This window comes from Trachinotus anak, unplaced genomic scaffold (assembly GCF_046630095.1).
Source record: "Trachinotus anak isolate AG129_WGS33_773 ecotype Australia unplaced genomic scaffold, CSIRO_AGI_Tana_v1 ptg000021l, whole genome shotgun sequence".
NCBI lineage: Eukaryota > Metazoa > Chordata > Actinopteri > Carangiformes > Carangidae > Trachinotus > Trachinotus anak.
In genome coordinates this window covers 14,291,881-14,317,439 of record NW_027273872.1, presented here as the reverse complement: position 1 = coordinate 14,317,439, position 25,559 = coordinate 14,291,881, and the positions used below count along the sequence as shown (strand labels likewise).

The following is a 25,559-nucleotide window of genomic DNA, read 5'->3' as shown; positions in this document are numbered from 1 at the left end:
TACCCTGTCCTGCCCCCACATCCTTTTCTCCTCCTCCTCTCTGTCTAAGTCTTGGGGGGCTATAATTATGTCAGCACCTTCTTGTGTATCTCTTCCACTCCCTCCTGCTCATGGCCCAATCACTAAAGCAGAACTATGCATCTGTTGCACTTTGTATGTTTGTAAAATCGGAGGACCTGATGCTCGTAAATGTTGAGAGATTTACATGTAGGCTCCTATAAGGAAAATTGTAATCGATGACAAAACTGTGTTTTTGTGTTACTGTGTGTATGTGTGTGTGTGTGTGTGTGTGTGTGTGTGTGTGTGTGTCTGTGTGTGTGTGTCCACAACAGAGACTGCCTTGAATGCCTTGCTTTATTATGGGTTGTGGTGAACCACTCTTCCTGTTGTTGTCTCCTTCTTGGGTTATGTGCATAAAAGTGGCAGCATCCTGGTATTTGGTCATTTTTTACTGTTTAATGTAGCTAGGCACACAGAAACTCAGTGTTCTTTTTGAATCGTTAATAATTATCACTCACAGCACACAGTGTTGATGTGACTGAACATACACACCTCTGATCTGGAATGGTGGTAATGGTGTTTCAGTTCCTAATCCAAATATCAACTGTGGCTTTCATTTGAACACACGGCAACATGTATGGTTCAGGGAGAAGTGAAAGTGTCAGCTCAATTTGTCATCAATGTTACTTTAGGGAGACACTGAGCATCACACTTGTTTGAACACACAACCTTCTGATCTGGAGTCAGACGAGCTACCACTGTGCCACAAGGTCTGATAGGTCCGTAATGGCACTTTAGAGGGATGCAATAAAGGAAATCAATACAGCAGGATCCAACACTGAACCAATGTGTTAATTGCACACAAGATATTTCCCAGTGTGGTCTTTTAATGAAGTGGTGGTGGAAACTAATTTGGTAGTGGAAACTAACAGTCTAAATTTCAGTGAAGACCTGGTGACTGCAAAAGCCAAACTCTATGATACACATTATTTTCATGCTCACAGCTGCTAACAGGAAATGAACATTTATCACATACATGTTTGACCTAGACGTGATTTGAAGATGTATACGTCTGATCTTGAAGCAGATACACCATTTGTGCCACAAAGGTCCATAGCCACAAGCTGTAATGACAATGAAGAGCATCAGAGATCCAAAAGTTAACTGGGCTTGCTAAGCATTTTTTGTTGAAACAGAGCAGGTTATTAAGTGTATGGTAGAGAAGCATCTGGTGTGGAAACTTTTCCATACAGTTCAAACAAAGAAGGAGCAGCAACTGAGTTTATTGTCAGTGCAACTTATGGATCACTTTAAATAATTTAAAATCATGATGTTTACTCTGAACGCTGCACAATGCACAGCCATCTGGTCCTCAGGCAGATACGCTACCCACAATGTGATGCCATACAACCACAAATGAAGTGATCACTGAAGAAGGATTCAACCCTGAGCCAAAATACACTGAAGAAGGTTTTGACACTGCTCTCTGTCCAGAAGATATTTTCTCCTTTGGTGTATTGATGATGGTGGTGGAGAGTCCTGTCTAACACAACACCCCAAGATTTATCATAGCTGTTCAATTTAGTTGAGACCTGGTGACTGCAGAGGCCAAAAGATATGCTTTACATTGTATTCATACGCATATAAATGCTGAGTGATCTTTCATGCCCTGTGAATAGTGGCATTTTTAGCTGTAGACAGACCCCACTACCATAAATACATTCATATTTCAACAGTTACCCAGACTTTGACTTGGACTGTCAAGCTTCTGATATGGAGTAAGATGCACTGCCTCTGCGCCACAAGGTCAGCAGCATATTGCTATAGTAGGACATAAGTTGGAGCAAGCAAGTCTAAGCCCAGATACCAGAGTTCATTTGTCTCCATTAGGCTAAACCAATTAAGTATCTTATTAAGCTTGCAGAATAGCCTCAGTGATTGTACAAGTCTGTGAAAATATGGAGATATCCCCTAATTTGGTGTTTTGATGATGGAGAGCACTGTCAACATGCCAAAATGTCCAACAGACGACTGGGTTGAGATCTGGTGACTACAAATGCCATTGAATAAATTTGCATCATTTTCAGCATTCAGTCACCCCTTGTTCCCCATGGCTTGGAGCAGTGCCAGCTTGTTTGGGGGGGGGGGGGAGGAGTATGGTTACATGCTTTTTCCCCTTCCTCTGGACTCACTGCAGTCCAGACAGCAAAAGCAAAAGATCTGACTTTGAGAGAGGGTTCAGTTTTGGCCACAAAGTCTGTCAATAGTAATTGTCCCATGGAGTGTTGCTCCAAAGTCAATTTAGGAGATCTGGTGACTGCAGAGGCCATGACATTAGATTCATACAACTTTTGCATGCAGTAGTGACATCTTGTTGCTCTGAGAGATGGCATTGCCACTATGGAAAAGACCCTTTCCAGTAGGACTGAAATGTCTAAATTACCATTTAACAGTATTCAGTAACTGAAAGGAGTTGTAGCCCACCATAAAGGTATGTGTTGAGGAGCTGTAAGGGTCACCTAGAGATAGCTTGAGTCAAAAATCCATTAGTCACTTACAGTTCAAATACAGTTTAGGCTGAGTGACCATACTGTGACTTGAACACAACCTCCTGAAGTGAGACTGGTTTGGCATTCCCTTGAAAGGCCTTAGCCCAAGACAGCAATGCCCCAAGGTGTTCAGGCATTAGTGTTGACTGCTAGAGTAGTTCCAACAGGCTGAGAGTCCAACCACAATGTTCACATGGGCCACTGCAGCTAACAGATTCAAGCTGCAGAGCTTGAATGCCAAGACTGCATGTGCTCATGTCCACAGTCAGGCCATTACATGCAAATTGAACCACCACAATTTTCTATACAAGTTCACTTATCTTAAGGCTTTTGACCATCTTGATATGTAACTCATAATGAAACTTGCCACCTCCTTTACAGTTCAAGAAGCAAACATGAAGCCAAAGTATTTCACAAGTTTTTATTGGGTTTAGAAACTTTCTTGCCAGAGGGAATGCCACTTAGCCAACCTAAAGACAGGAAGAGGGCAACATTAGTACAAGTTACAGTGGACCTAGATATTGTCGTGCCAAATTATGTCAGCTTACCCAGTATCGGTTATAGGCGACTGCTTCAGTTTGAGCTGGCTGTACGGATTGTCCACGGGAAGAACCAGCTGCAGAGCCACCCTGTCCATAACCAGTCTTCACAGGAGGCTGTGGCTCTTGAAAGCGCTGAGGGGCTGCCAAGTCACCACTGAAGGCCTCCGGCTCTACAGGTCCAGGAGTTTGGGGAAAGTAGTCTCTCACATAGTGAGCATCTTGCCAGTGGTCTGCCCCCTGCTCAAAGCTGCTACTGGCGTGAGTGACTGTGCCTGGAGGATACTGGCCGGTCAGGAACATGTAGTCATAATAAGGATAGAAACCCCATCTTCCACCAGGGCCAGGCACTGGCCGAGGTGGGCTGGTGTAGCTTTCTCCAGAAGACTCATGTACAGGAAACGGAGGGGGTGGGGGTGGTGGCAGGAAGCCTTGCTCCTCTGTCTCCCTCTGGAAGTCACCATGCTCATAGCTTTCCTCAAAGTGGGACAACTCCCCTGCCTGGTACATTGGTCCAGGTGGTGGAAGGGGTGGACTCACATAAGCAGCACTACTGGAGTCAACATTAGTACCATGTGGCATTTCCTCACCGGAGAAGATACTTGGAGGTGCAACAGCCCAGTTGATGTCTGAGTAGAACAGCAAGACAAAAGCAAATCAAGACTCGTGCTCAAGAATTGTTTGACTTAATAGTTGACTATTAAGTCAAGCCAAGACTTGCTTGTGATGGGACAGTTTGAGTTTACCAATATTCAAGTACCTACATATGCTTAGTTGCCTACAAGTAGTTCAGAAAGTTGTATTTAGATACAGTAGTTCCTTTCCATTAGTGTCCAGAATAGTTAAGTTGAGATTTGTTACCTCGAGGAGCAGGTTGAAAAGGAGCTCCTGCACTGCCGCTGTGGCCTAACTCAACAGGTCTGGGAGAGGAACTGGAGCTAACAGGTGCTGCTGGCCTTCTCCTAGCAGGCTGAGAGAAACTAGGCTCCGGCTGGGGCACAGGCTGATAAGATGGTGTGGAGGCACCATCAGCCGGAGCACTGTTAGGCATAGCTCCAGGTGAAAAGTGGCTGGAAGGTGCTCCACGGTTTGAGCCAAAAGCAGGAGCAGAATATGCTTTACTGCTGCCATAGGAATCACGTAGCTTAGAGCCTGGGTACGAGAGAAGTTAAAAGTGAATTCAAGTCAAACAGATAATGTTTTAATGGCATGACTGATAAATTTACCTTTAAAAGGGAGGCAGCAAACATCCACAGCCAGCAAGGCAAAGAGGGAAGCCCTGAAACAGTTTAAAAACAGAACAACAGTATCAACATGTTTCTCAAGAACCAGACAAAAGGCCACACAAAGAGCGCCAGCTACTTACCCCAAGAAGAACTGTGCAGACATCATATTGAAAGCCGACACTAAAGAAACAGTGAACCATGACGGCTTATAAATGCTGCCAGTCCCAATCAGTCAGAGCTTAACGAGCTAACCATGAACTGCTGGTGGTGAGTGTCCCCCAGTGAAGGCAGATCAAACCTCAGCACTTCACCTAAATCAGGTTCAGGTGCAAAAAGTTGGTGGTTTCCCTCCATTACCTCAGTTTGTGCTGATGCTGGATGCAAAAACGAAATCCGTGTTTTACTGCTGTTTGCTTATTTTCTTCTTGTTCAGACAGATTTTTGTCATTTTATAGGAATCTAATGCAGTTTGATTAAGACATTAATCAATTCAGTTGTAATGTTTTTGATTTTTACCAGGCGTTCTGACCCAAGTGACTCTTTTTTTCGCACAGTACTGACTTTTATTCTCTGGCAATTCATGTAACGTTATTAAGCTATGAAGAAATATTTAGTTCAAATCATGAACTGAGGAAAATGTCCTGATGAAACTATGCTCTCGTGGGAAATCTAGATGTGCACTTGATATTGCTCATGCATTCACAGAGGTCTTAAATTGTAGTCTCATACGCACAATTTGAATTAGTGCCAACTTCCTGACTTGTTCTGCATGGCGACAAATACCATTAGACTTCCTGAAATTATTTTTTCCTGGTTTTCCAATTAGAAAACCTCATTCATCCACACATAAGCATTTATTGTCTTCATCTGGAGGCCTCACCAACGTATCACCTTGCAAGACTTTGCCTGGTCTGAATAAAACTCTAAAAATCATTTTCTCTCTCTTCCGCATCTTAATGTTTGTCATCACATTATTACGTGATTATTTTTATCTGGAAACAGGTCTGAAATGACTGGATATCATGACTGGTACTGCTCAGAAACACTGTAAAGGAGTGGTGGAAGAATTATTCACACCCTTTACTAACTAAAAGTGGCAGTACTATGATACAAATAGGTCCAGACCATAAGTATTTAGACAGCTATACATTCTTTGCTTCAGCACATTCAATTTGAAATAAAATAATGAATACTACATTAAAGTGCCAAGTCTCAGCTTTAATTTGAGTAGATAATGTCAATATAGGAAATACAGCAATTTAAACACAAACTGCCCAATAGTTTCGGGCTGAACAGACACATGAAATCAAAGAAAATCATCATGTTTGATATTTTGTGGAAAAGCCTTTCAATGATTGCCTGAAGTCTTTGACTTACAGACATCAGCAGATTCCTTTGCCTTCCCTGGTGATGCTCTGCCAGGCCTCTGCCTTTTGCTCAGTCAGATTTTGGCTCGGACAATCAAGGATATTCCACCTCTTCACCCTGAGAAAATCTTTGGTGGCTTTGGCCATATGTTTAGGATCGGATGATTTCGATTTGGCTGGATCTGAGCTGAAAGAAACACAGAAGGCTTTTGTATGCCTCTGTATTCACCCTATCGCTTCCGTCAGCAGTGAATCATCAATAAATGCCAGTGTGCCGGTACCACTGGCAGCCAAAGCCATTACAGGTTGATTTTTGTTTCATCAGTTCATAGGTTCTTTTGGTGTGCTTTTGTGAACTGCAGCCAATCTTTGTTTTTGAGGTTTACCAGGGCTTTGCATCTTGTGGTCAGTCCTCTGATGTTTGGGTCATGATGTTTTCTTTGAGCCTCATTATTATCTTCTTCAGCTGCCGGTCACCTCTTAATCCTCACAGTCACAGAAAACTCCACCTCAGTGACATGTGTGAGCTCTTTTGTGCATGAACTAACAGTGAAAAAACACTCAAGAAACATTTAGTAGCTGAGCATCCAGTTACTTTTGAACTGTGGGTATTTGGGCACTATGTGTTAAAAGGGCTTTATCCTCCACGCAGATCTTTCTATATTGAAGTAAAGCTACTCAAATTAAAGCTGAGACTTTCATATAGTATCCATCATTTTATTTCAAACTGAATGTGCTGAAGCTCAGAGCCTCATGAGCAAAAAAATGCATGGCTGTCTAAATACTCATGGCTCACATTTAAGTATAAAAATATGGAATTGTTTTCCATCATGGATGTAGTGCCTGTCATTACATCTCAACTACTTTCTTCACAAGACAATGCAATTCTGTCAAACGGTCACACGGTGGCGCTATTGTGCTAAAAGTGCGGCTTCAACTCAAATACCCGTGGATTTGACTGCGGCCTGAAGTGTACAACTTTCCCATGTCGTCATGTTTCCCAGAAAGACTACAGCGCTCCTCAGACTTCATGTAAGGTGAGGTGGCACAGCTGAGTTTCTCAAGGATGGTGATGTTAATGAAAGTAGATACTAAAGACCTTCACTACTGTGAATCAGACTTGAATGAAATCCAGCTTGGGACCACAGACACGTGTGTAGCGCATGTTTGCATAAAAATTTGGGAAAGGGGATTTTGGGAATAATATGGATCAAATAAAACAGACGGAATAGATACGATGTATGACCAGCAGAGCAGCAGTGCAGAGGCAGCAGACTCGTGTGTGTGTGTGTGTGTGTGTGTGCGTGCACAAGGGTGTGCGCGCTGTACCCGCCCACCCTTTCGGCAGCGGCCGCAGCTTGTGGATCCACCCCGCCGGCGTCTTACATCTGACAGGACGAACAATATGTGGATGGTATGGACAATGGGATCGCAGTAGGAGGGCAGAGCTTCACGTAAGTTGGCCATACAGTACATCCTCCCACGACAAGACATCAGACAGCCTGTGTGGGGAAAAAAAAAAAAAAAAAGATCAGAAGCTGGGGATCTGTGTGATCCCATGTATCCCACGATTCTTTCCTACAGTTTATCTCACGGTTGTTAATGTGGGTGAGAGTTGAGTGTGTAGGCAGCAGTCAGACCACATGGCTGTGCAAACACTGCACCATGTAGTAATGACACCACACTATTTATTATCTGCTGTGTGAGGCCAGTGAGAGGGAGCAATGGCTGCATTGGTTGTAGCCAACCAGGTCCCATTCAGGCGCTTTAATCACCTTTAATCGTGCTTCTGTTTTGCAGAGTCTCCCCATCATACAACATGTGTCGCTCTGTAAATGAACTGCAGCTAGGTTGTGTTTACTCTGACTGTTAATATCCTGTATGATTTGTTTTACATAAGGGGGGTAGGGTGGTTTCACAAGGAGTCTGTCAGCTGTGGTGCTGTAGAGCAGTAATTGCCAATTTATTATTTTTTTTTTATGAGCTCTTAATACACAGCAATATTTGTGACCACAGGTTCTGGTCTTTAGTACATGTTGAGCAGCTCAGTCATAGTGATTTTCTCCACTGTGATAGTTCAAAATTGAGGATAAGTCAAAAAAACAACAACAAAAAAAAAACCATAGACTACACATTTTTTGTAGAAGATTTTTTTTTCTCTGGCTTAAACCAGACATGGTTTGTAGAGGCTGCAGGCTTTTTAAAGCAGAGGTTCACGTCCCCACATGTTTGCATGAAAGGTGCTATATAAAAAGAAGTTGGTTTGAGTTGTTTGGATCTCACACTGGTTCACTTGATGTGCACATGGGGTCACCGACTGACATATTATTCCTTCTATATCTCTAAAGTGTCTTGAGGCTGTAGGGGAAACAACAGTAAAGCTGAAAATCAGCACATTACCTTTACAGTCTTTGCTTCGCGTCAAGCCCCATTTGACTGAACACAGAGCCTAAACATGTGATAAAATGTGTCACAGCCCTAATCCTATGCATGCTAGACAAACTTGGCGTAAGTGTGATCAATGAACAGATTCTCCTTAACAGAGGTTTAGTATTTTTGTTGGGTTGAAATTTGCTGCTCTTGAGCTTGTAAACATGAACCAGGCGTGTGTTGATCCCTGTCAGAAGACAGACGGACATTGATTTCTTCGTGCACTGCTGGTGGAGGTCAGTCTGATACAGTTCACTTGAGTTCAGTACATTTTACATTTAAGTTTATACACATTAGCTCAGGAATAGTTCACATTGAAACATAATTTGTCCATGAGGGAGAAACAAATGACACAAAACAGCCGACCAGACACCAACACACGATACTAAATTACATGCAAACCAACACCATCTCACACCAACACTGTAACTAGGAAAATCATATCATTTAAGGTCATCAGATGGCATGTCATCTTTAAGTCTCTCTTTATCCTCAACATTTTTAGAAAGAAGAAGCAGCGAGTGCGATGGAGAAACAGTCCCGTGGTCCATCTCTGCATTAGAAAGATAATGACATCTGACCATGAGCTGTCAGAGAAGTTGCTGATATTAGCACTTTTCCTTTTGACACTCCCGCAGAGCATGTTTGATGCTTAGCAAACACAGAAAAACACACACACACATGTACTTTAATATTCATACTCGTAATAACATCATGCATTCCATAACCCCTTACTCTATCTGTAACCATTACGACCACATGGCTAACCTGTGCCTGGCACCCTAATTGCAACCAAAATCCAAGGCTGGATCAGTAACAGGGCAAAGTGATGAACTTCCTGGATCCTCAGGCCTACAGGGGCCCCCAGAAGCTCCAGCATGATTGTGTAACAACAAGTGTGTGGTAATATGATCAACTGTACCCTTGTTTGGGAAATACATCACAAAGTCACAAAACTACCTGGTCTTGTGTCCCTGCTAGAAGCACATTCTTGTGTCATAGTCTAGTTTTAAGGCTTTCATATTTCACTTGATAATGGGTTTTAGTCGTCCTTATTCCCAGGTTCCAACAGAGAAATACTGTACACACGGCACAAAGAAGTGGAGGAAAAGTTGGTTAATAGTGGACCAGAAGTTCAGTGTTGCCCCAGGACACTCCAGCAGGTCACTTAGTATCAGTACACTGTTGATCCACGCACCCCCATTGGTTGGTTGTCCACTTTTGTCCATGTGGCTTGTTTGACTGGGCAAGTTGGTTGTAATAACAGAATATGAAACCCTGTGCAACAGTATGGCTTTTACATGTTTTTATGCCTCCGAAACCAGCGACAGCCAGGGCCAGAGGGGTATTGTTTTTGGGTTGTCCGTCCATCCGTCCGTATGTACGTACATACGTCCCATTCTCGTGGACATGATATCTCAGTAACGCCTTGACAGAAATTCTTCAAATTTGCCACAGACATTCACTTGGACTCAAGGATGAACTGACGTTGGTAGTCAAAGGTCAAGGTCACAGTGACATCACAAAATGCAGTTTTGGCAATGTGAACACAATATCTCCATAACACCTTGAGGGAATTTCTTCAAATTTGGTAAAAACGTGAACCTGCCCTCAAGGACTCACAAAACCTGTTGTTGGTCTTGTGAACATGATATCTCACTAACACCTTGAGATAACTTCAATTCAAATTTGGCACAAATGTCCACTTGGACTCAAGGATGAACTGAGTAGATTTTGGAGGTTAAAGGTCATGTCAGCGTGACTTCGCAAAACGCTTTTTAGCCATTACTCAAGACTTCACACAGCAATTATGACAAAATTTCACTCCATGGTTAATATTTCATATGACTCTGGATAAACAGGGATGTAATCTGAAAACGGTCTGTCGCAGAGGAGCTAGGAACTAAAGATTTCTAGTTTAAATTAGTTTCAGGACAATAGCAGATGTGAATGGCAAAGAGCAATGTGTTTTATCAGGTTGTGGCTCCTAAGACATGTTATGAGAATGAATTCATCTTAGTTTTGTTTTTTGTTTTCATTTTACAGCTTTTGTTGATAACAGTACAAAGAAGAACAAATGCAAGTGTTATCCTTTAGCCTACAGTGGGTGATCAGAGGGAAGTCATGTGGCTCAAGACCTTCACTGATCCTCTTTGTAGCTACGCATGCACATACGCATCGATCGTTGGTTTTGGGAAGTGTGAACCAGCTTGTTTGCGTGCCATGCAGTGTGAGTGTATAAAAGGAGCTGTGTCTCATGATGAGGTGATGATAGCGGTTAGCTATACATTTATAGGTCTTGTGAGTGGTGTTACAGTTGTAGCAAGGCCTCCAGCAGCGATCGGTATCTCTGCCCTCAGCAACCCCTCCCTTGACCTCTATCAGCCTCCTGAAAATCAATGACACAAAAAAAAACAACATCAAAGCCAAAGAGCTTTATATCATGAAAACTATCTGGGCTTACTAATGACATTTTTTGATGTTCTGTGTTCAGAATTTACACAGAACAACAACAGATCAGTTAAAACAAAGGAACAAAATGATAAACAATAATAGCCTCTGCAATTTTAGTACGGCCTTTCAGGGTGGTCTTTCATGATGTGATCATGGCAGACCTGGATTACAGAGGAATCTGAAGCGTGGACTTTACCTGCTCCCTTTAGCACACACACATAGTAACATGTTGGCAGTTTGCACAGTACATTATGTCTTTGAACACCGAGTTCCTTTGAGATAAGACAAGATACAGATGCATCTCGCCCTGAAAAGAAAAAGTTTAAGAGCCTGGAAAACTTACTTTTCAAATGATAACATTCGAAGCAGGTAAAAAGAAATCATTCCAACATTCAGAGATTATGATAACACATGGATGGCATGCTGTCATTGATCTCGTGTCCGTGATGAGCTCTTCTGTTGAAGCCGGAGTCCCTGTCATGTGGTTGTTGCTGATAGTGGAAGCAACTCTTTTGATTAGGCGTGTGACTCTTATTGTATTTTGGTCATTGAAATGGTGAACCTTGAATCTCACCCCACTCTTCTGTCTCAACTCTCACAGCATTAAACATGATCATTAGTGTTATGATATTATAATCCTGCAGTTTGGGGCTGCGCTTAATTAAAGCTGGACTCATGAGATACAGATTACAAGCGGAAAAGCCCAGATTAGTGCAGGGGACACGTTTAATTTTTTTTTCTTGTTTTTAAAAAAAAATGCAAATTAACGCGAACATATGTTGCGAACAAACAGACATGGGATAATTATTTTTCTTCATGAAGCTTAATCAAAATATAAGATTCTTCCAAATTCTCAAATATTTTTTCATCTAGTCCAAGAGGAGTAAGTGGAGACCATGTGTGAAGCTGCTGTGTTCAGACATTTTGTTTGTTTTTGATGTTTTTATGACATTGTGCACCTTGAACACATGAGGTCATGATATGTTCAGAATTTAAAAAAAAATCCTGACTTTTGTACTCCACAATAGCAATAAAATACACACACACACACACACACACCTCTGCCTCCACCCGTTTCTCGGGAGATAAACAAGACGCGGTCAAACAATGACAAAACCATGACAAAGATCAACAAACACATCAGTTAAAGACTAAGACTGAGCTGTGAATTCAGTTGTATTTACTCGTAGATGATCACTCAGACAGAGAGTTAGAGGCGACCGAATAGCTTTCTTATTTTGTCCCTCACACACCTCTGAGCCTCAGTCTGGGATCCACAATAATTACGATTTATTTACCTCAACTCCAGAAGGTAACAGTCTTGTATGAGAAGCAGGTCTTTATGTCGACCTCCCTCTGTTTGTGTATAATTGGTCATAGCAGTGTTTTAGTACGAAGCCTCGTTTTCAGTTGCTCCTGTTTGCCGTGTCTAAATGACTGCATTCCACGTTAATACAAATTAATACCAGAGCGTCTCGGTAGGCTGCCCCTAACAAGCGGTGTAACTGCTCAGGCCTCTAGTCTTGTTTGAAAAAAAAAAGCCAAAAAGATTAGTTGTGAACAACCAGTTTCCTCTGGGCCTGTAGCATCATGGGAAATCATTAGTCACTGCATTCCTGGGAAGGAGTGATAAGACCAATCAAGGATGCTAATATGGACTGAGTTATAACATCAGTTATAGATCGGTTTCTACATGGCACTCCCTGTTTAAACCTGCCAGCATCCTTATCTGGAGTACGTCTCATAGCTTCACTGCTGTCTGGCTTGCTGGGAACGCGGGAGTGTTTATCTTCTGCAGCCACCCAGCAGCCAGAGGAGAGGGATTTTATCTGCTGCACAGCCGAGAGACTTATTGAGAAATGTGAAAAACATGGGGGAGGGAGTAGTAGGAGGGAAGTGGTGAGGAAAAGGAAGGAAACCCTTGCCTATATAAAGAGTGGGGCAAGAGCAAAGAGGTGTGGTTTGTAAGAGCACATCTCTTTCCTACTTTCTGTGAGTACTACAGTAGCAAACTGGAGAAAACTAACAGCCGCACACTTTCGTTTTTTGCAGGACATCTCCTCTGTGTGAAATGGGGATTGAATGACCTAGGCCTATCAGTACCTCAGTGTGGATAATGTCTCTTCTGTTATCCAGCTGATTTTATACAGTTTTACACAGTTTTTTTGGAAATGAGCGAGTGGCCTGGACTGAGGACATTTTGTGCCCACGTGTTTCTACTTTTACCTCATGTCTCGCTTATGACACGTTTTTCAAATTAAGTGCTTTTTGCATTTCCTGCAGGACGGTGTTTGCAGAATGGGCTCATTTCAACACTTTGTCCTTTCTAAATGCATCAGACAGTTTCATTACATCATTCATTTGTATTTCCTTTTTTTGGCAGGTGCAGTGACAGACACCATCTTGTGAGCCTGTGTGTGCTGTGTGTGTCCATGCAGGTGAGAATTAAGTGTTTCTGAGTTCTCTGCCTGTGTGTGTGAGTGTGTGGGACCATGATGGGTTGTGAGAACACCTTGGCGGTGCGACGCTGGTTCACCTTTGCCACGGGTCTGGTGGAGTGTCTGTGTTTTGCTGGAGCTGTGTTCGGATGGGCTTCACTCGTCTTTGTCCTCAAGACGGAGGGATACTTCAGCTCTCTGTGCGTCAACACTACAGGAGTCAATGGATCGTATGTTTTAGGTCAGTTTGATGTCCTCACTTCCACAACTTTTGAATTTCTGAATGTCTGAAAAAATATCCAATCATTTCATGCAGCAAAAAGTTTAGCGTTGTCCTTCTGAGAACCTGGACGTTAGTTACAACTCTTGATTATATTTGACAAGTGCAGATGTGACATCACCTGTTTCTCAACCTTGGTTTTTCTCATTGTCCATTTTTTCGTGTCTGCAGATTGCAGTGGACAGGATGAACAGTTCTCACTCGTCTTCACCATTGCCTCCTTTATGAACAATTTCCTAACGCTGCCCAACGGTTTCCTCTTTGACCGGTTTGGCACTACGGTGGCCCGGCTCTTTGGAATGTGAGTCCAATGCCAATGTAATTTTTTGACAGAAAATGAGTTAAAACATGTCTCATTAAAAAGTTACCCAGAAGAGACTCAGTACAGGTAGGGCTCGAAGTGACAGACGTTGACTAGTGAGGAACAACAACAGAAGTTGTTCATTAGTGTGATTATTGAGCAATCCGGGAAAAATGCAGCGAGTAGTTTTTCCTAGATGGCTTCACTGCATGTGCGCTCATGAGAGGTCTGATGGTTTAATCCAACATCAATCTGGTGTTCTGTCGTAAAGTTTCAGAGCATCATATAACCATCATCATAAAACCAACAAATATCACATTCTGCCCACGATTAGCATTGATTTAAGGGGGATTTGATCAGTTTTGATACTTCCGAAGAATTATAAATATAAAAAAGCATAATAAACTGACCAAAACAGCACAGTAAGCAATAATCAAACACCAACACACTCGTCCATTTATTTTGTAGTTCACTTTTTTAGTTCAAACAGCAGCAGCACTGTGTATTTGATGTTTTAAATTATTCCAGGGCACTCTCCTCCTCTTTAGATCTGCACTGTAACTCAGAGTCAGGGATTTTACTGCACTGTGCTTGACTGTGCTCGGTTGTGCAAATAGTGTCTGAATCTAGTCATTCAATGAGAAGAGGAACTTAGGTGTGACGTTCATTGATTGTATTTCTTCACCAGCTGCAGCAATAAAACGTCACTGAGTCCCTGTTGCTTTTACCAAACCTAACAGATGGGCCTCTTACCTCTTCTCCATCTCCCTGCATGGCTGGACTCGGTCTGCCTGTGGTGGCTAAGCTAACGCAACTGTGCAAAGAGGCAATTTGCTGCAGCTTCACTCTGTCCCTGGTATTTCCCTCTAAGGGATTCCCAAACGTGTTTGATTACGTGTTTGACAACAGCTGTTGTTACAACAACAGCTGTTGTTGTAATCAACAACAGAGAGGCAAGAGAGTGGTATTATTTGTATTTATGAGAAATGTTGGTGTGTGTATGTGTGTGTGTGTGGAGAAACATACTGTACATGCTGGTAGGGCAGTTAGAAAAGCGAGCGGGGGAGAGAAGTTGACACAGAGAGGCCAGAATAAATCTCCTGAGGGATGTGGTGTAAAATAGTTGAGGTTTCCAGAGAGCAGCAGACACATACCAAAGCCTGACACTCAGCAATGCAGCATGAAGACGAAATGTTTTATGTGAAAAAGGGAGCAGTTAAGAAAACAAAGCAGTAAAGGGCAATGAAATGCCAAACCCTTAAAAAACTGAAACTGGATAAAAGCAAAAGCAGGAGAACTGTTAAGAAACATTATTCACCAGAGGACAGAGCAGTGTCAGAAAGAAATGTTTTTTTGAGAAGATGTTCAAACCCTGTAACTAAGACGTCCTCCCAGTCACTGAAATTCCACACACACACACACACACACCTACTCAGTTTATTGACCCAGATACATCTAAAGCAACAGTAACAAACTGGTGAGAACATCCATATGTTTCCACTAAAAGAGGGTGGAGGGAAAATAAAAAGCCAAGGAATGCAAATAGCTGAGGATGGATCTTGGATGAGCCAAGAGAAGGAAATTAAAATCGGCCAAAAGTTCACCAAACAGCAGCAGAGGCAACAGAGAGCTGCATGTGAATGTGTGTTTACTGTGATAATATTGTATCAAGTGTCACTTTTTTCTGTGTTGATTTCTATTCATCTTTGAGACCTTTTTTTTTTTTTTAATTCTTCATTTTGTCAGCTTTAAGTAAATGAAGAATTTGAGATGCAAACAGATGTTGTCCCATGCCAATAAAATGACATGACATCTCTCTTTTTTCCCCACAGATTTCTTTACACCACAGGCACCTTGATGGTGGCCTTCTCGACTTCAGGTGAAAAACATCTGTCTGTTTTGCTTCATGCTCTTTCAGGCTCTTATTGTCTGAAGAGATATTGGAATATAAGGACTGATGTGTTGCAGCGAGCAGATGTGGATCCTCATTCTCCAGTTTTTGTCTTTTTCCATCAGCTCTGTCCAACCTGCTCTTCCCAGCTCTCTCCCTCCTGGCAGTTGGTGGCATCATGTTTCTGATGACCAACATGCAGGTCCTTAAGTGGTCATTTGCAAAGACAGACATCTATATATATGTTTAGATATGTTCATATGTGGCAGAATTATGTAGTCGCTAGTCAGAAAATTCTTAAAACTAAATGAAAAATGAAGGTTGGTGTCTAGCATGACGCAGTTTAACTGACTGAATATTAGATTTTCTCCCTATAACAAAGAAAGCCTGTAGGCTTCTGCCACATCATTTTAAGTTTGGTGATATTGGAGCCATTTCTTGATGCCGCCATGTTTTCTCTGTTAGTGGGATATCACCTAAAGCTGCAGTAAAAAAGACACATGATCAAGAACCACTAACTCTGACTCATCCCTTGAGTTATTTCTGAGGAAAGTTGATGGAGAAACAGAGTTGTAAGAGGTTTTTTGGAAGTGACACATTGACTTCATGACTAAACTCAACACAGATATAAAAACAAAAAACTCTGCCCCCTGTGTTGGCCGCAGGGCTTTTCTCAGACTGAGCACATGATCTGGTGGGGTGAAAACACAAAGCCATCTGGAGGAAACTGTGACGTGTAATGAGTTTAAATGGTGTAGCTGTGACTCCAATATCACATCCTCATATTTAACCGTGTAATTCAGCTCAGCAGAATTGTCAAAAAATGTCTTTTTGCAATCAATGACAAGAGATGGGTGCAAAGAAAGAGATTGTCCAGTCATAATTTCACACACAGACACTCAAATGCAACGTTCAATTTCAATTTCTCTCCTGAAGGTAGGAAACCTGTTCGGCTCACGTCGCTCCACCATCATCACTCTTTATAACGGGGCCTTCGACTCTTCCTCAGCGCTCTTTCTCGTCATCAAGGTGAGAAGCTCTCGCACATTGTTCTCATTAATGAAATCCACGGGATACATTCAGACTATTTCAAGTACTAAATGATGATCTCGTTTTCTCCTGCAGTTGTTACACGAGTCTGGTATCTCTCTGTCGACCTCCTTCTTCTTCCTGTCCGCCTGCAGCGTCATTCACCTCCTCAGGACTTTCTTCTTGATGCCCAGAAAGTTAATTCCCTACCCGCTGCCTGATCACTACACATACGGGTATGAAAGGAATTGAATTGTGGCTTTTTATTTTGCTTGATTTTCTGACCTTTGCTCTCTAGAAGACTTTGTTTACTTTTAATTTGTAGGTATACACTGAGCTGTTTACAGTAAACATATTTCCCCCCTTAAGCAAGAAAAACAAGTTTTGGGTGTGACAAGTCAAGACAAGCCAACATCTGGGTGAAATCGGTTTAAACCCATTTGCTCCTTGTAAAAAATTAAGCATATTTTTCAGTGAACATGCATAAAACATGAAAACACTGAACCTTCCTCATTCAAAAGTTCTGTTCAATGATAAATTTAAATCTTACCAGGCCAGTTTATTTCTCCCCCCTTCCATATCCTGATATGTGATTATAGGGAGTTAGAACTTCAGACCTCACTTATTCAGTCAAAAGATTATCAAAGAACTCCCATAGTTCCCTCAGGCTGACTCCTCTGTGACCTTTGACCTCTGTCAGGATAAGCTGTGGTAAATCAAAGACTCTGAGCTCCAAGGTGGCGGCGAACGGTGATGCACAGAGGACAGTAGAGGAAACACCAATGACCAACCCTACAACACAAGGTCTGTGTGTGCAGCTGTAGGTGTGTGCAGTCTACTGTGGCGGTGATCAAGATATAAAAGAATAACCACGTATCCTACATATTTTTCTTTCCTTTGTCATCTCTGTGATGTCCCCTCCTCCCTCCCAGAGAAGAGTTTCCGTCAGTGTTTGCTGTCCAGGTTCTTTGTGTGGCACCTGCTCTGGTTGTCGGTGATGCAGCTCAGACATTACCTGTTTATTGGCACCCTGAACCCCATGCTGCACAGACTGACCGCAGGAGAGCCCTCGCTGGGTAAACGCTTACAAACACTACATCACCTCCCTGTCACAGCAAAAGTGGAAGTATGTACAAACCTTCCTTGTTAGGTAAAGTTACACCATCCTCTCCATCAGCAAGACAAGTCCCATGAATACTTACCAGTCCGTCTGTGCTTCACATAACTTTTACTGTCTTCAAAAAGGAGAAATAAATGCAAGCTATACAGGGTCCTACAGGGAACAGTCATGCAAACAAAACTGAGTAAAAAGGGAGAACAGGCACACTTACATGTAGATGTAACAGCCCCACATACTTTATTCTTACTGTGTAATCAAAAGAATTTAAATAATAATAACTAGGTTCTTCGTTAAACATTAATGATTAGTCATGTTTGATCCACCTACATCTATGTGTTATATTATTGCATGACTTACATAATATAGTTCATCTCCTCAGATGACAATAAAAACATTTCTTAGCTGCGCACTTTGAGAAAGGTATGTTTTTTTTTCTACACCAGTGTACCTGTTCTGTCAATGTCTATATTTTGTCTTTGATTCTTGTTTGTAGTTCTCCAAAGTTATTACTTGTATCTAAAGCTTCTTTGAGACTGGTGTAGTTTTTGTACTATATAAATAAACGTGCCTTTCTTTGCCTCCTTCCATGTTAAAGTCAACAATATGAAATTATTCCTAATTTATCTCTTGTATCGTAGACTTAATGTGATCTGTTATCACATCTATTTTCTGGCAGGCTTGTCAAACTCTCATTGGTACCAGAGTTATTCTCCTCTAACCATCTCATCTCCGCCTGTGTGTTCCTACAGTGAGCAAGTACATCAATGCCTTTGCTATCACCCAGCTGTGTGGGGTGCTGTGCGCCCCCTGGAACGGCCTCATCATGGACAGACACAAGGGCAAACCCCGTGCAGCAGGTACTAATGATTACTGATCAGCACAAACACATGCCTGCCTGTGTGTGCTGTGGATGTGCCAGTGGGCCCTCGAATATCAAAGAGAAAAGAGAAGTAGCTTTACTCAAAAAGTCCCATTCTGTGTGTGTGTGTGTGTGTGTGTGTGTGTGTGTGTGTGTGTGTGTGTGTGTGTGTGTGCTTATAGGAGAAAGTGAACAGGAGGCAGACCTGCGGGCCTCGGTGCTCTCTCTCTTCCTGACAGCACTGCAGTGTGTGTTGTTCTCAGTTTGTGCCGCCACCCCATACCTGCCGCTTCAGTACCTCACCTTCGTCCTGCAGGTGCTCAACCGCTCCTTCCTCTACGGCGGTAACGCTGCCTTCATCAGTGTGGCGTGAGTATCAATACACACTGTCACACATGTATTTCGGGACTCAGGACCCCCATCCCTCTTAGCTTGTCTTTGAGAATGGGGGGTCGAATAGTGCTGTTGTTGCTTTTAATGCTTAAATAGTCCATGGTTTTTCCTTGGCTTTGTCTGTCTGTTTACACCACTTCCCTATGTTCTTTGCCTTGTCGTCACTTTGTGTGTGTAGTTTCCCATCATGTCACTTTGGGAAGCTGTATGGTCTGGTCATGGCTCTGTCTGCAGTGTTTTCGCTCCTGCAGTATCCCTTCTTTGCTCTGGTGAGCGGACCTCTGGGCGGCGACCCTTTATATGTGAGTAGATCACATAGAGCTGATGCAACTGTAAATTCTACCTCCTTACTCTAGTCCTTCACCTTCCTCCTCCTCGTGTGTGTGCAGGTGAACGTCGCTCTGACGCTGCTCAGCGTGTTTGCCTTCATCCATCCCCTGTCTGTCTACCTGCACTGTCGGAGACGTGCCTCCCAGCGAGCTTCGAGCGAAGCTATCACTGTTTCCTCTTAAAGTCTGTATAATGAGACCAATGACTCACACTTAAAATGTCTCTCATATCACCAATGACTCCGTTACCTCCTCTGTTTGTGTGTTTTTGGCCGTGTATCTCATCTGGAAAATCAAATGTAAACATAACATCAAACACTTGTAAATGCTTTTCAGGTGGTAGTAGAGCGTGAGTCTGGGCACAGCCATAGTGCGTTCATCATACTCTGCAGGCAAGTTCACAACTTCTGCCTCTGGTGTGCAGCCTGCTCCAACTGACCCTCTCTGTGACTTCCAGTTCTTGTGCTCATTTTATTTCCGTTGTGTGGTCTGATGCATAATTCAAATCTTTCAGAGTTTCACCTGAGCTTTTCCCTAAAGCGTCTCAGGACTTTTTTTCTTATATTCTGTGTAATGCTAGCCATCTCTCTCACCATGGTTATGGTGGCTTCACAGTGCCAAAAGACACAGCACTTTATTGTGAAAAGCTGAAAATGTTACAGATAATGTTTGTATCAGTGCAGACCTCTTCAAGTTATAGCTATCTACATATTTTTTAATCCTAAAAACAGAGTGAAGGGCCAACAATGATTTGTGTAGAGAGTGTGTAAGGGACATTTGGGAGCCAAAACCACAAACATCAGTCTTTGATGTGCACAGTGTAAAAAGATAACTCAGGCTCATCTCTGGACGTGAAAACCACGGAGTGAGGCCCCACAGTTTTACAGTGTGAGCTCATTCAGATTTATCAGTGCAGTTCAGTATCGGTGCTCTGGGAGAGGCTGCGCAGCTCTGCCCTCTGCTGGACTCTCAGTGCAGCTGTGAGATGATAACATCACTAATGTGCCAAACTTAACCAACAAGTTTTGTTTGTTTCCATCAGCCTCAGGTGTTGGGTGTGTTTGTTTAGGTCAGTAGCGGAATTTGTCATGTTTTTCAGTGAAAATGTGCCGTAGCTAATGTTGACATGTAAAGGATTATGAAGGGTATAAAGGGATCTCTGTCAGATTTGGTTTTTGGTATTAGGTTTTTTTGGTTTGTTTGTTTTTTGTTTGGTTTTTTTACCAATGGGTTTATATTTTAGGTTTCTGAAGTGCCAAATGGTGTTGAATATTGTTGAAATGTAACTATGAATAAGCCAATTCTTAATAATGCTGCACCAAATGAAATGTCTATGAATGAAAAAAAAAAACTGTACCTTTTGATATGAACTTTAGTAGTGTACTAAAGGGCATTATTACTTTTTGAGTTTTACTTTTGCCCAAATAAAAGTTTCAGTTTTCAACTATTGTGAGAAAAATGATGTACTTGTTGGTGCTATAGAAAATACAGTTATAATCTATTAAACAGAGAAGACTATGAATGATGCAACTCGTCTGACAATGTGTTAAAATAAACTTTTAAGTGATATTTAACGTGTTTTCCCAGTGTTTGGTTTACTGACTCCGTGTTTCTCAGTTCATTGAGTACTTTTAACTAACTGGTGTACTAAATGCTAAATCAGCTGCACAATTGTTAGAATTAATTTACTGTTATGTTAAAGTGTCCCTCTCCAGATAGTTCTCAAGTTATTTGGACATGCTCATATTTCATGTCCTCATTTATTGTTGACTTGCAGGGAGACCAATTAAACTGTATAACGTTTGATTTTGAGTTGAAAAAAGATGCCCTCAAGTATATTCATTTAAAAAGTCTTCCATCGTCAAAAATGACAAATTAAAGGTACACTCCACCAGTGTTACTCCTTTAGTCCTCAGGGGTACTACTCGCCTGTGGGAACAGTCGTCTCAGCGTGTGCCTGGGAATGAAAAGATAATCACAGAAAGCCTGCGTCATAAACTGTGGGTGTGGATTTGGAAAGACATGAGCATTTACCGAGAAGGAGGGTCTAATGAAATACGCAACTGAGGTGCATTACGGGAAGAGTAGGCTCTAAAAGTCAGAATATCTCAGCCTCTGTTGCAACAATTTTGTCCGTGCTGTCTCTCACAAGTCCCCCAACTTTATGAAAACTGTGAAACAAATTTTGCAATAGAGGAAAAAAGACACAAGTGCAAACAGAATACGGCTGATTAGAGGCTTTAACATGGAGCTGCTCCTTATTGAGGAAAGATCAGATTTAATGAATGATGTCCAAAACTGCAGTATTCACAGCAGCCCTGGAGGACAGTCTGTTGTCTCCTGTCATACTGAGACTGTTGGCAGTCTGGGTAGGAGTTGCCATGTTGTTACTTATAGTGCTGGACCAGTTTCACACGGGGCAGAATTGTCTTGGGGAAAAATCTCTGCCAGGGTTTAAACCAGGAATAACAGGGACACTCCCCCACAACAGCCCTTCTCAAGTTCCCTGTACACCTCCTGTGCCATGACACTGTGAGCCCAGAAAAGCTTAATTCAGCCCCACAAAGTCTGTCACATTCACTGTGTGTCTGTGTGTGTGTGTGTGTGAGTGAGTGTGTGTGTGTGTGCGCGCAGAGAACATGTGCACGGTGACAAGTTCTTCCCTTGTCATCTGCGTCATCGATGATCACAACCTCAGTATCCAGGCAATTTAAAAATACAGGCTTGCATAAACAAACGTACGACAGAAATAGGAGGGAAAGCAGGAGGAGATAAAAATAAGCCACTCTGTTAATGAGGTGATTTGTTATGCGTTATGTGTTGTGCGTCTTTTTTTTTTTTTTTTTTTTGTAAATGGACTGAATCTGTCGCAGAGACTGAGGATGTCTTTATGACACACACAATTGACAAACCTACTCAAAATGTGCCGACTAACTCGTGTCCGCTCCCTTTGATTAGAGCAGCCGGAGAAAAGATGTAACGGCCTCACATTGTCAGTTTCAATGTGCTGTTTTCCTTCTGCTGTGGGGACCTGGTGTGTGAGCCAATTATCTCTGGAACTGAATGAATGAATGGCTCCAAAGGTGACAACACGTACAGTGAGCTCATTGATGCTCTGGGTTCCGCGTTGCAAACCAAAATTAAGCAAAACAAACTGCTCAATACGAATAATCACAAAGAAACTTTTATGTTTCTCTTGTCTGTAATTCTTAGTAAGAACAAAAATTGCTAAAGAAATTATCACACAATGTGTACAGAAGTATTACGCATGTGTTAACATACTTGTGTGTACTTTTTGGGCTGTTTTTCATGGTTTGTCAGTATTGGAAAGTAACTGAGTACATGTACCTTTTTTGTGCAGTTCTGATGTATTTGTACTGCACTTGTATTCCAGTTTTACTCCACTTCTACTTCACTACATCTCACAAGGAGAATTTGTACTTTTTACTTTTTTTTATTAGACGGCTGTAGTTGCTTACCTTTCAGATCACAAACATTACATCTTACGAAATATTCATTATGAAATACTAAATAGCAATTAAACTAGAACCACCGGCTACAATGGTAAATTCTACTAACACCTGAAAGCATCATTAATTGTAATCCAATAATATAATGTATATCAGAGGTCCGCCGTCAACCAATCACCAATGGTGTTATTAAACCAGAAACAGCGGCAGCAGCACCTTCCACTGAGAATGAGCTGTGGTCAATAGGTTTTAAAAACACACAATAACATGGAGGCTTCAACGCTTTCCAGGAGCACCAACCCAGGGGTGAGACCTGACGCATCCCTGCCAGTCAGCGCAGCAGCTAAAAGCTCACTCTTTTCATCTTGGTCGCCGGCGACCAGTTTAAAGGAGCCACCTGTAAGCTTTGCTGTGGCTACGTAGCCAGAGTTAGCATTAACAGCTGTTTACTTACCAGGCTAAAATAAAGATTGTGAGTTCACCATAAAACTTCATTCCTCTGCTCGCCAAGAGGTGTCTCCAGTGGTGGAAAGCAACACCAATGTTAACTCTTGTCTCCAACTTATCTTCGACTGAAGTTAGCATGCTAACCAGCTGGGCATCGGATAAAGTCTCACTGTGGCCTCCAATCACAGAGCAACATAGAACTGAGGGCTTTGAGGACCCTTTCATTCCTGAAGCAAACTTGACACGACATGAGGCCAACATTACAATTAGAGGAGAATCTTTATAAAATCACAACTAGAAGAGAACGATTATTAAATAAAAGGGATTAAATAATAATATGTAATATTCATTAGGTTTTAAGTTTTTCTTCCCCTTATCTGAACTGGGGCTCAAAGGAGAGAGGTTGTTTACAGTATGTTGTACAGATTGTAAAGTAATCTGAGGCAAATCTGTAATTCTTGCTCATATGAATAAAACTGACTTGACTTCAATTAAATATTCAATAATCACATATACTGCAGATGTAATGTTTGGCAAAGATAATTTTGGCTGTATAACATACCTCTATCTTACTGTTTCTCCCTGTTCTGGGGGCTACAGCACACACATTACACATCTAGTTTCCCTTATTTTACCTCTTCGGGGTTTTAAAACTGGATTTCATGTGCATGATTTAAATTTTTATCTAATCCCAGATGAAAAAAGAAAGGCTGACACCCACACCACATTTTACTGACTCCAGAACAGGCATTTATTAAACTGGTTGCAAATATGAACTTTACACACTGAAGCTTCTCTTCTGACACTGACACTGAAACTAAATATCAAATGATTCATTATTTTTTTTAACAAAGTCTTGTCAGACCTTTAATGTTCCAAATGACACCCACATTTTGCCTGATTCATGCATTTCTACACATATCAACCTCACACTGCATTTGATTGTTTGGATGTGAAGATGGTGGAAAACTTTGGTGTTTATTTATTAGCCTGCATTTAGATTATATTACCTGACAACCTTAGACTGCAGTGCAGCCACATGTCAGGTAAAATGAAAGTCTATTAATGTGTATTTGTAGCCTATAGCCCTGCAGCACGTGAAAACATCTCAGTGGGATGATTCCTGACCCGGCCTACGCTCTCAGCAAAGGCAAGAAAAAAACCCCAAAACTTAAACACATAGTTTTAGTCAGAGAAGCTTTGAGAAAGCTAATTAAACCCAACACTCTGTTTCTATGTCCACACAAAAGGTCTTCAGCTCTGTGTTTGTGTTCGTGAGTAAGGGTTATGGAAAGATTCATCACACTATTTTTTTTTAATTTTTTTTTTTTTTTAGGATCAGGACAGATCCTTTGGACATGCTGTGTTTACACCAGTTCAAATGCCAATGTGCCAGTGATTCACTTTGACACAGCAGGCTAGTGAGAGGCTGTACATGTGTAAATGTGCGTATGTACATACATTTATGCATTTTTTCTGCTTACGTATATAAATTTGTCATGATTGTCACAAACTTTTTACATAGTCTCGAATCAGAAACAATGCAAACGCATGCACAGGTGTGCACAAAGACTCCGAATGTGTCAGTCTGGATGCTGTATGAGCAGATATTGTAGAAAGGGGCACCGACAACCTCCAACATTCACACATACTCCCACAGCCTCCCTGAAGATGGAGTCTTGTTGGTGAGCTGGCTGCCTCCCTCAGTTACCCTGGGGCCAAAAACAGTGTGAATACACTATGTGAGCACACACACACACACACACGCACACACACACACACTGTCCACAGCTACTAATGCCTCCTTGGTGAGCTGTCTGCCTCCCCCAATTACTTCACTGCGGCCAAGAAACAGTGTGAATCCAGACGCGCAACTTATGCCCTGCGTTGCGCGCACAGCTTGGCGTTGCAGATGACCTTCCATGGAGCAGGTTTTGGTGAGTGTGTGTACACTTGGGAACAGATGAAGTGCATCATGGTTGACCTGGCCTTGACACGTGTCACGAAGGGAGGACTCAGTAGTGAGTAAAGCTGGCCCACCCCTGCCCATGCACAAGACCTCCGTGTCCCGTCTCATCCCACGTCCCACCCGCATGCTGCACCACACCTTCTCCAGCGAACCGTTTGTTCTGGAGCCGATGGATGGTTAGACCGAAACTGTGACTTGTTCAGTCAGAGAGGCACATAGCGTCCTTCACCTTCAGTGTCAGCGGAGTGTCATGGAGTGAGTTGGCCGCATCTTCATCCTGTGTCAATGCAAGGAGAGGCCATGTTTCAGTGAAGAGCATCTACACTCAAATAGCCCTGAATCAAATCAATATGAAATGTGGTGACACATGTAAGTGGACGCACAGAATGTTTTGTCCCAGTAAAATTTGTCAGAGGTATATTATCTCTACTCCTTTACACAAATTTAACCAGTCCATATGCTGTGTTA

The 25,559-nt window shown here is 42.1% G+C and overlaps 2 protein-coding genes across 3 annotated transcripts; one reads left to right on the top strand and one right to left on the bottom strand.

The window, feature by feature from the left end:
• Window positions 1–2,956: 2,956 nt before the first annotated feature.
• On the bottom strand, window positions 2,957–4,562 carry LOC139605813 (mucin-1-like). The gene is made up of 5 exons (XM_071457618.1): window positions 4,455–4,562; window positions 4,315–4,367; window positions 3,950–4,240; window positions 3,098–3,717; window positions 2,957–3,019 (listed from the first exon to the last, which is right to left on the bottom strand). The coding sequence occupies exons 1-5, from the start codon at window positions 4,478–4,480 to the stop codon at window positions 3,011–3,013; spliced, it is 999 nt and encodes a 332-aa protein (XP_071313719.1). The 5' UTR covers window positions 4,481–4,562; the 3' UTR covers window positions 2,957–3,010.
• Window positions 4,563–7,029: 2,467 nt separating this feature from the next.
• Window positions 7,030–20,779, top strand: slc43a3b (solute carrier family 43 member 3b). 2 transcript variants are annotated; one of them, XM_071457616.1, is made up of 13 exons: window positions 7,030–7,135; window positions 12,949–13,244; window positions 13,455–13,584; window positions 15,417–15,463; window positions 15,601–15,677; window positions 16,412–16,504; window positions 16,601–16,740; window positions 17,205–17,308; window positions 17,437–17,580; window positions 18,374–18,481; window positions 18,666–18,852; window positions 19,055–19,178; window positions 19,266–20,779. In XM_071457616.1, exons 2-13 carry the CDS (start codon window positions 13,058–13,060, stop codon window positions 19,386–19,388), a joined length of 1,464 nt encoding a protein of 487 aa, XP_071313717.1. In that variant the 5' UTR covers window positions 7,030–7,135; window positions 12,949–13,057; the 3' UTR covers window positions 19,389–20,779. The 2 variants fall into 2 exon arrangements, with proteins under 2 accessions (XP_071313717.1, XP_071313718.1); XM_071457617.1 differs by lacking the exon at window positions 7,030–7,135 and adding an exon at window positions 12,422–12,557.
• Window positions 20,780–25,559: the final 4,780 nt, after the last annotated feature.

Bases quoted from the DNA above. Each gene is read 5' to 3' on its own strand.
- LOC139605813 (XM_071457618.1), bottom strand. From the start codon at position 4,480: ATGATGTCTGCACAGTTCTTCTTGGG. The intron at 4,368-4,454 runs GTAAGTAGCTGG...AAACTGTTTCAG, and splicing joins TCTGCACAGTTCTTCTTGGG to GGCTTCCCTCTTTGCCTTGC. The intron at 4,241-4,314 runs GTAAATTTATCA...TCTCGTACCCAG, and splicing joins TTGCTGCCTCCCTTTTAAAG to GCTCTAAGCTACGTGATTCC.
- slc43a3b (XM_071457616.1), top strand. From the start codon at position 13,058: ATGATGGGTTGTGAGAACACCTTGGCGGTGCGACGCTGGTTCACCTTT. The intron at 13,585-15,416 runs GTGAGTCCAATG...TTTTCCCCACAG, and splicing joins GTGGCCCGGCTCTTTGGAAT to ATTTCTTTACACCACAGGCA. The intron at 17,581-18,373 runs GTAAACGCTTAC...GTGTTCCTACAG, and splicing joins CGCAGGAGAGCCCTCGCTGG to TGAGCAAGTACATCAATGCC.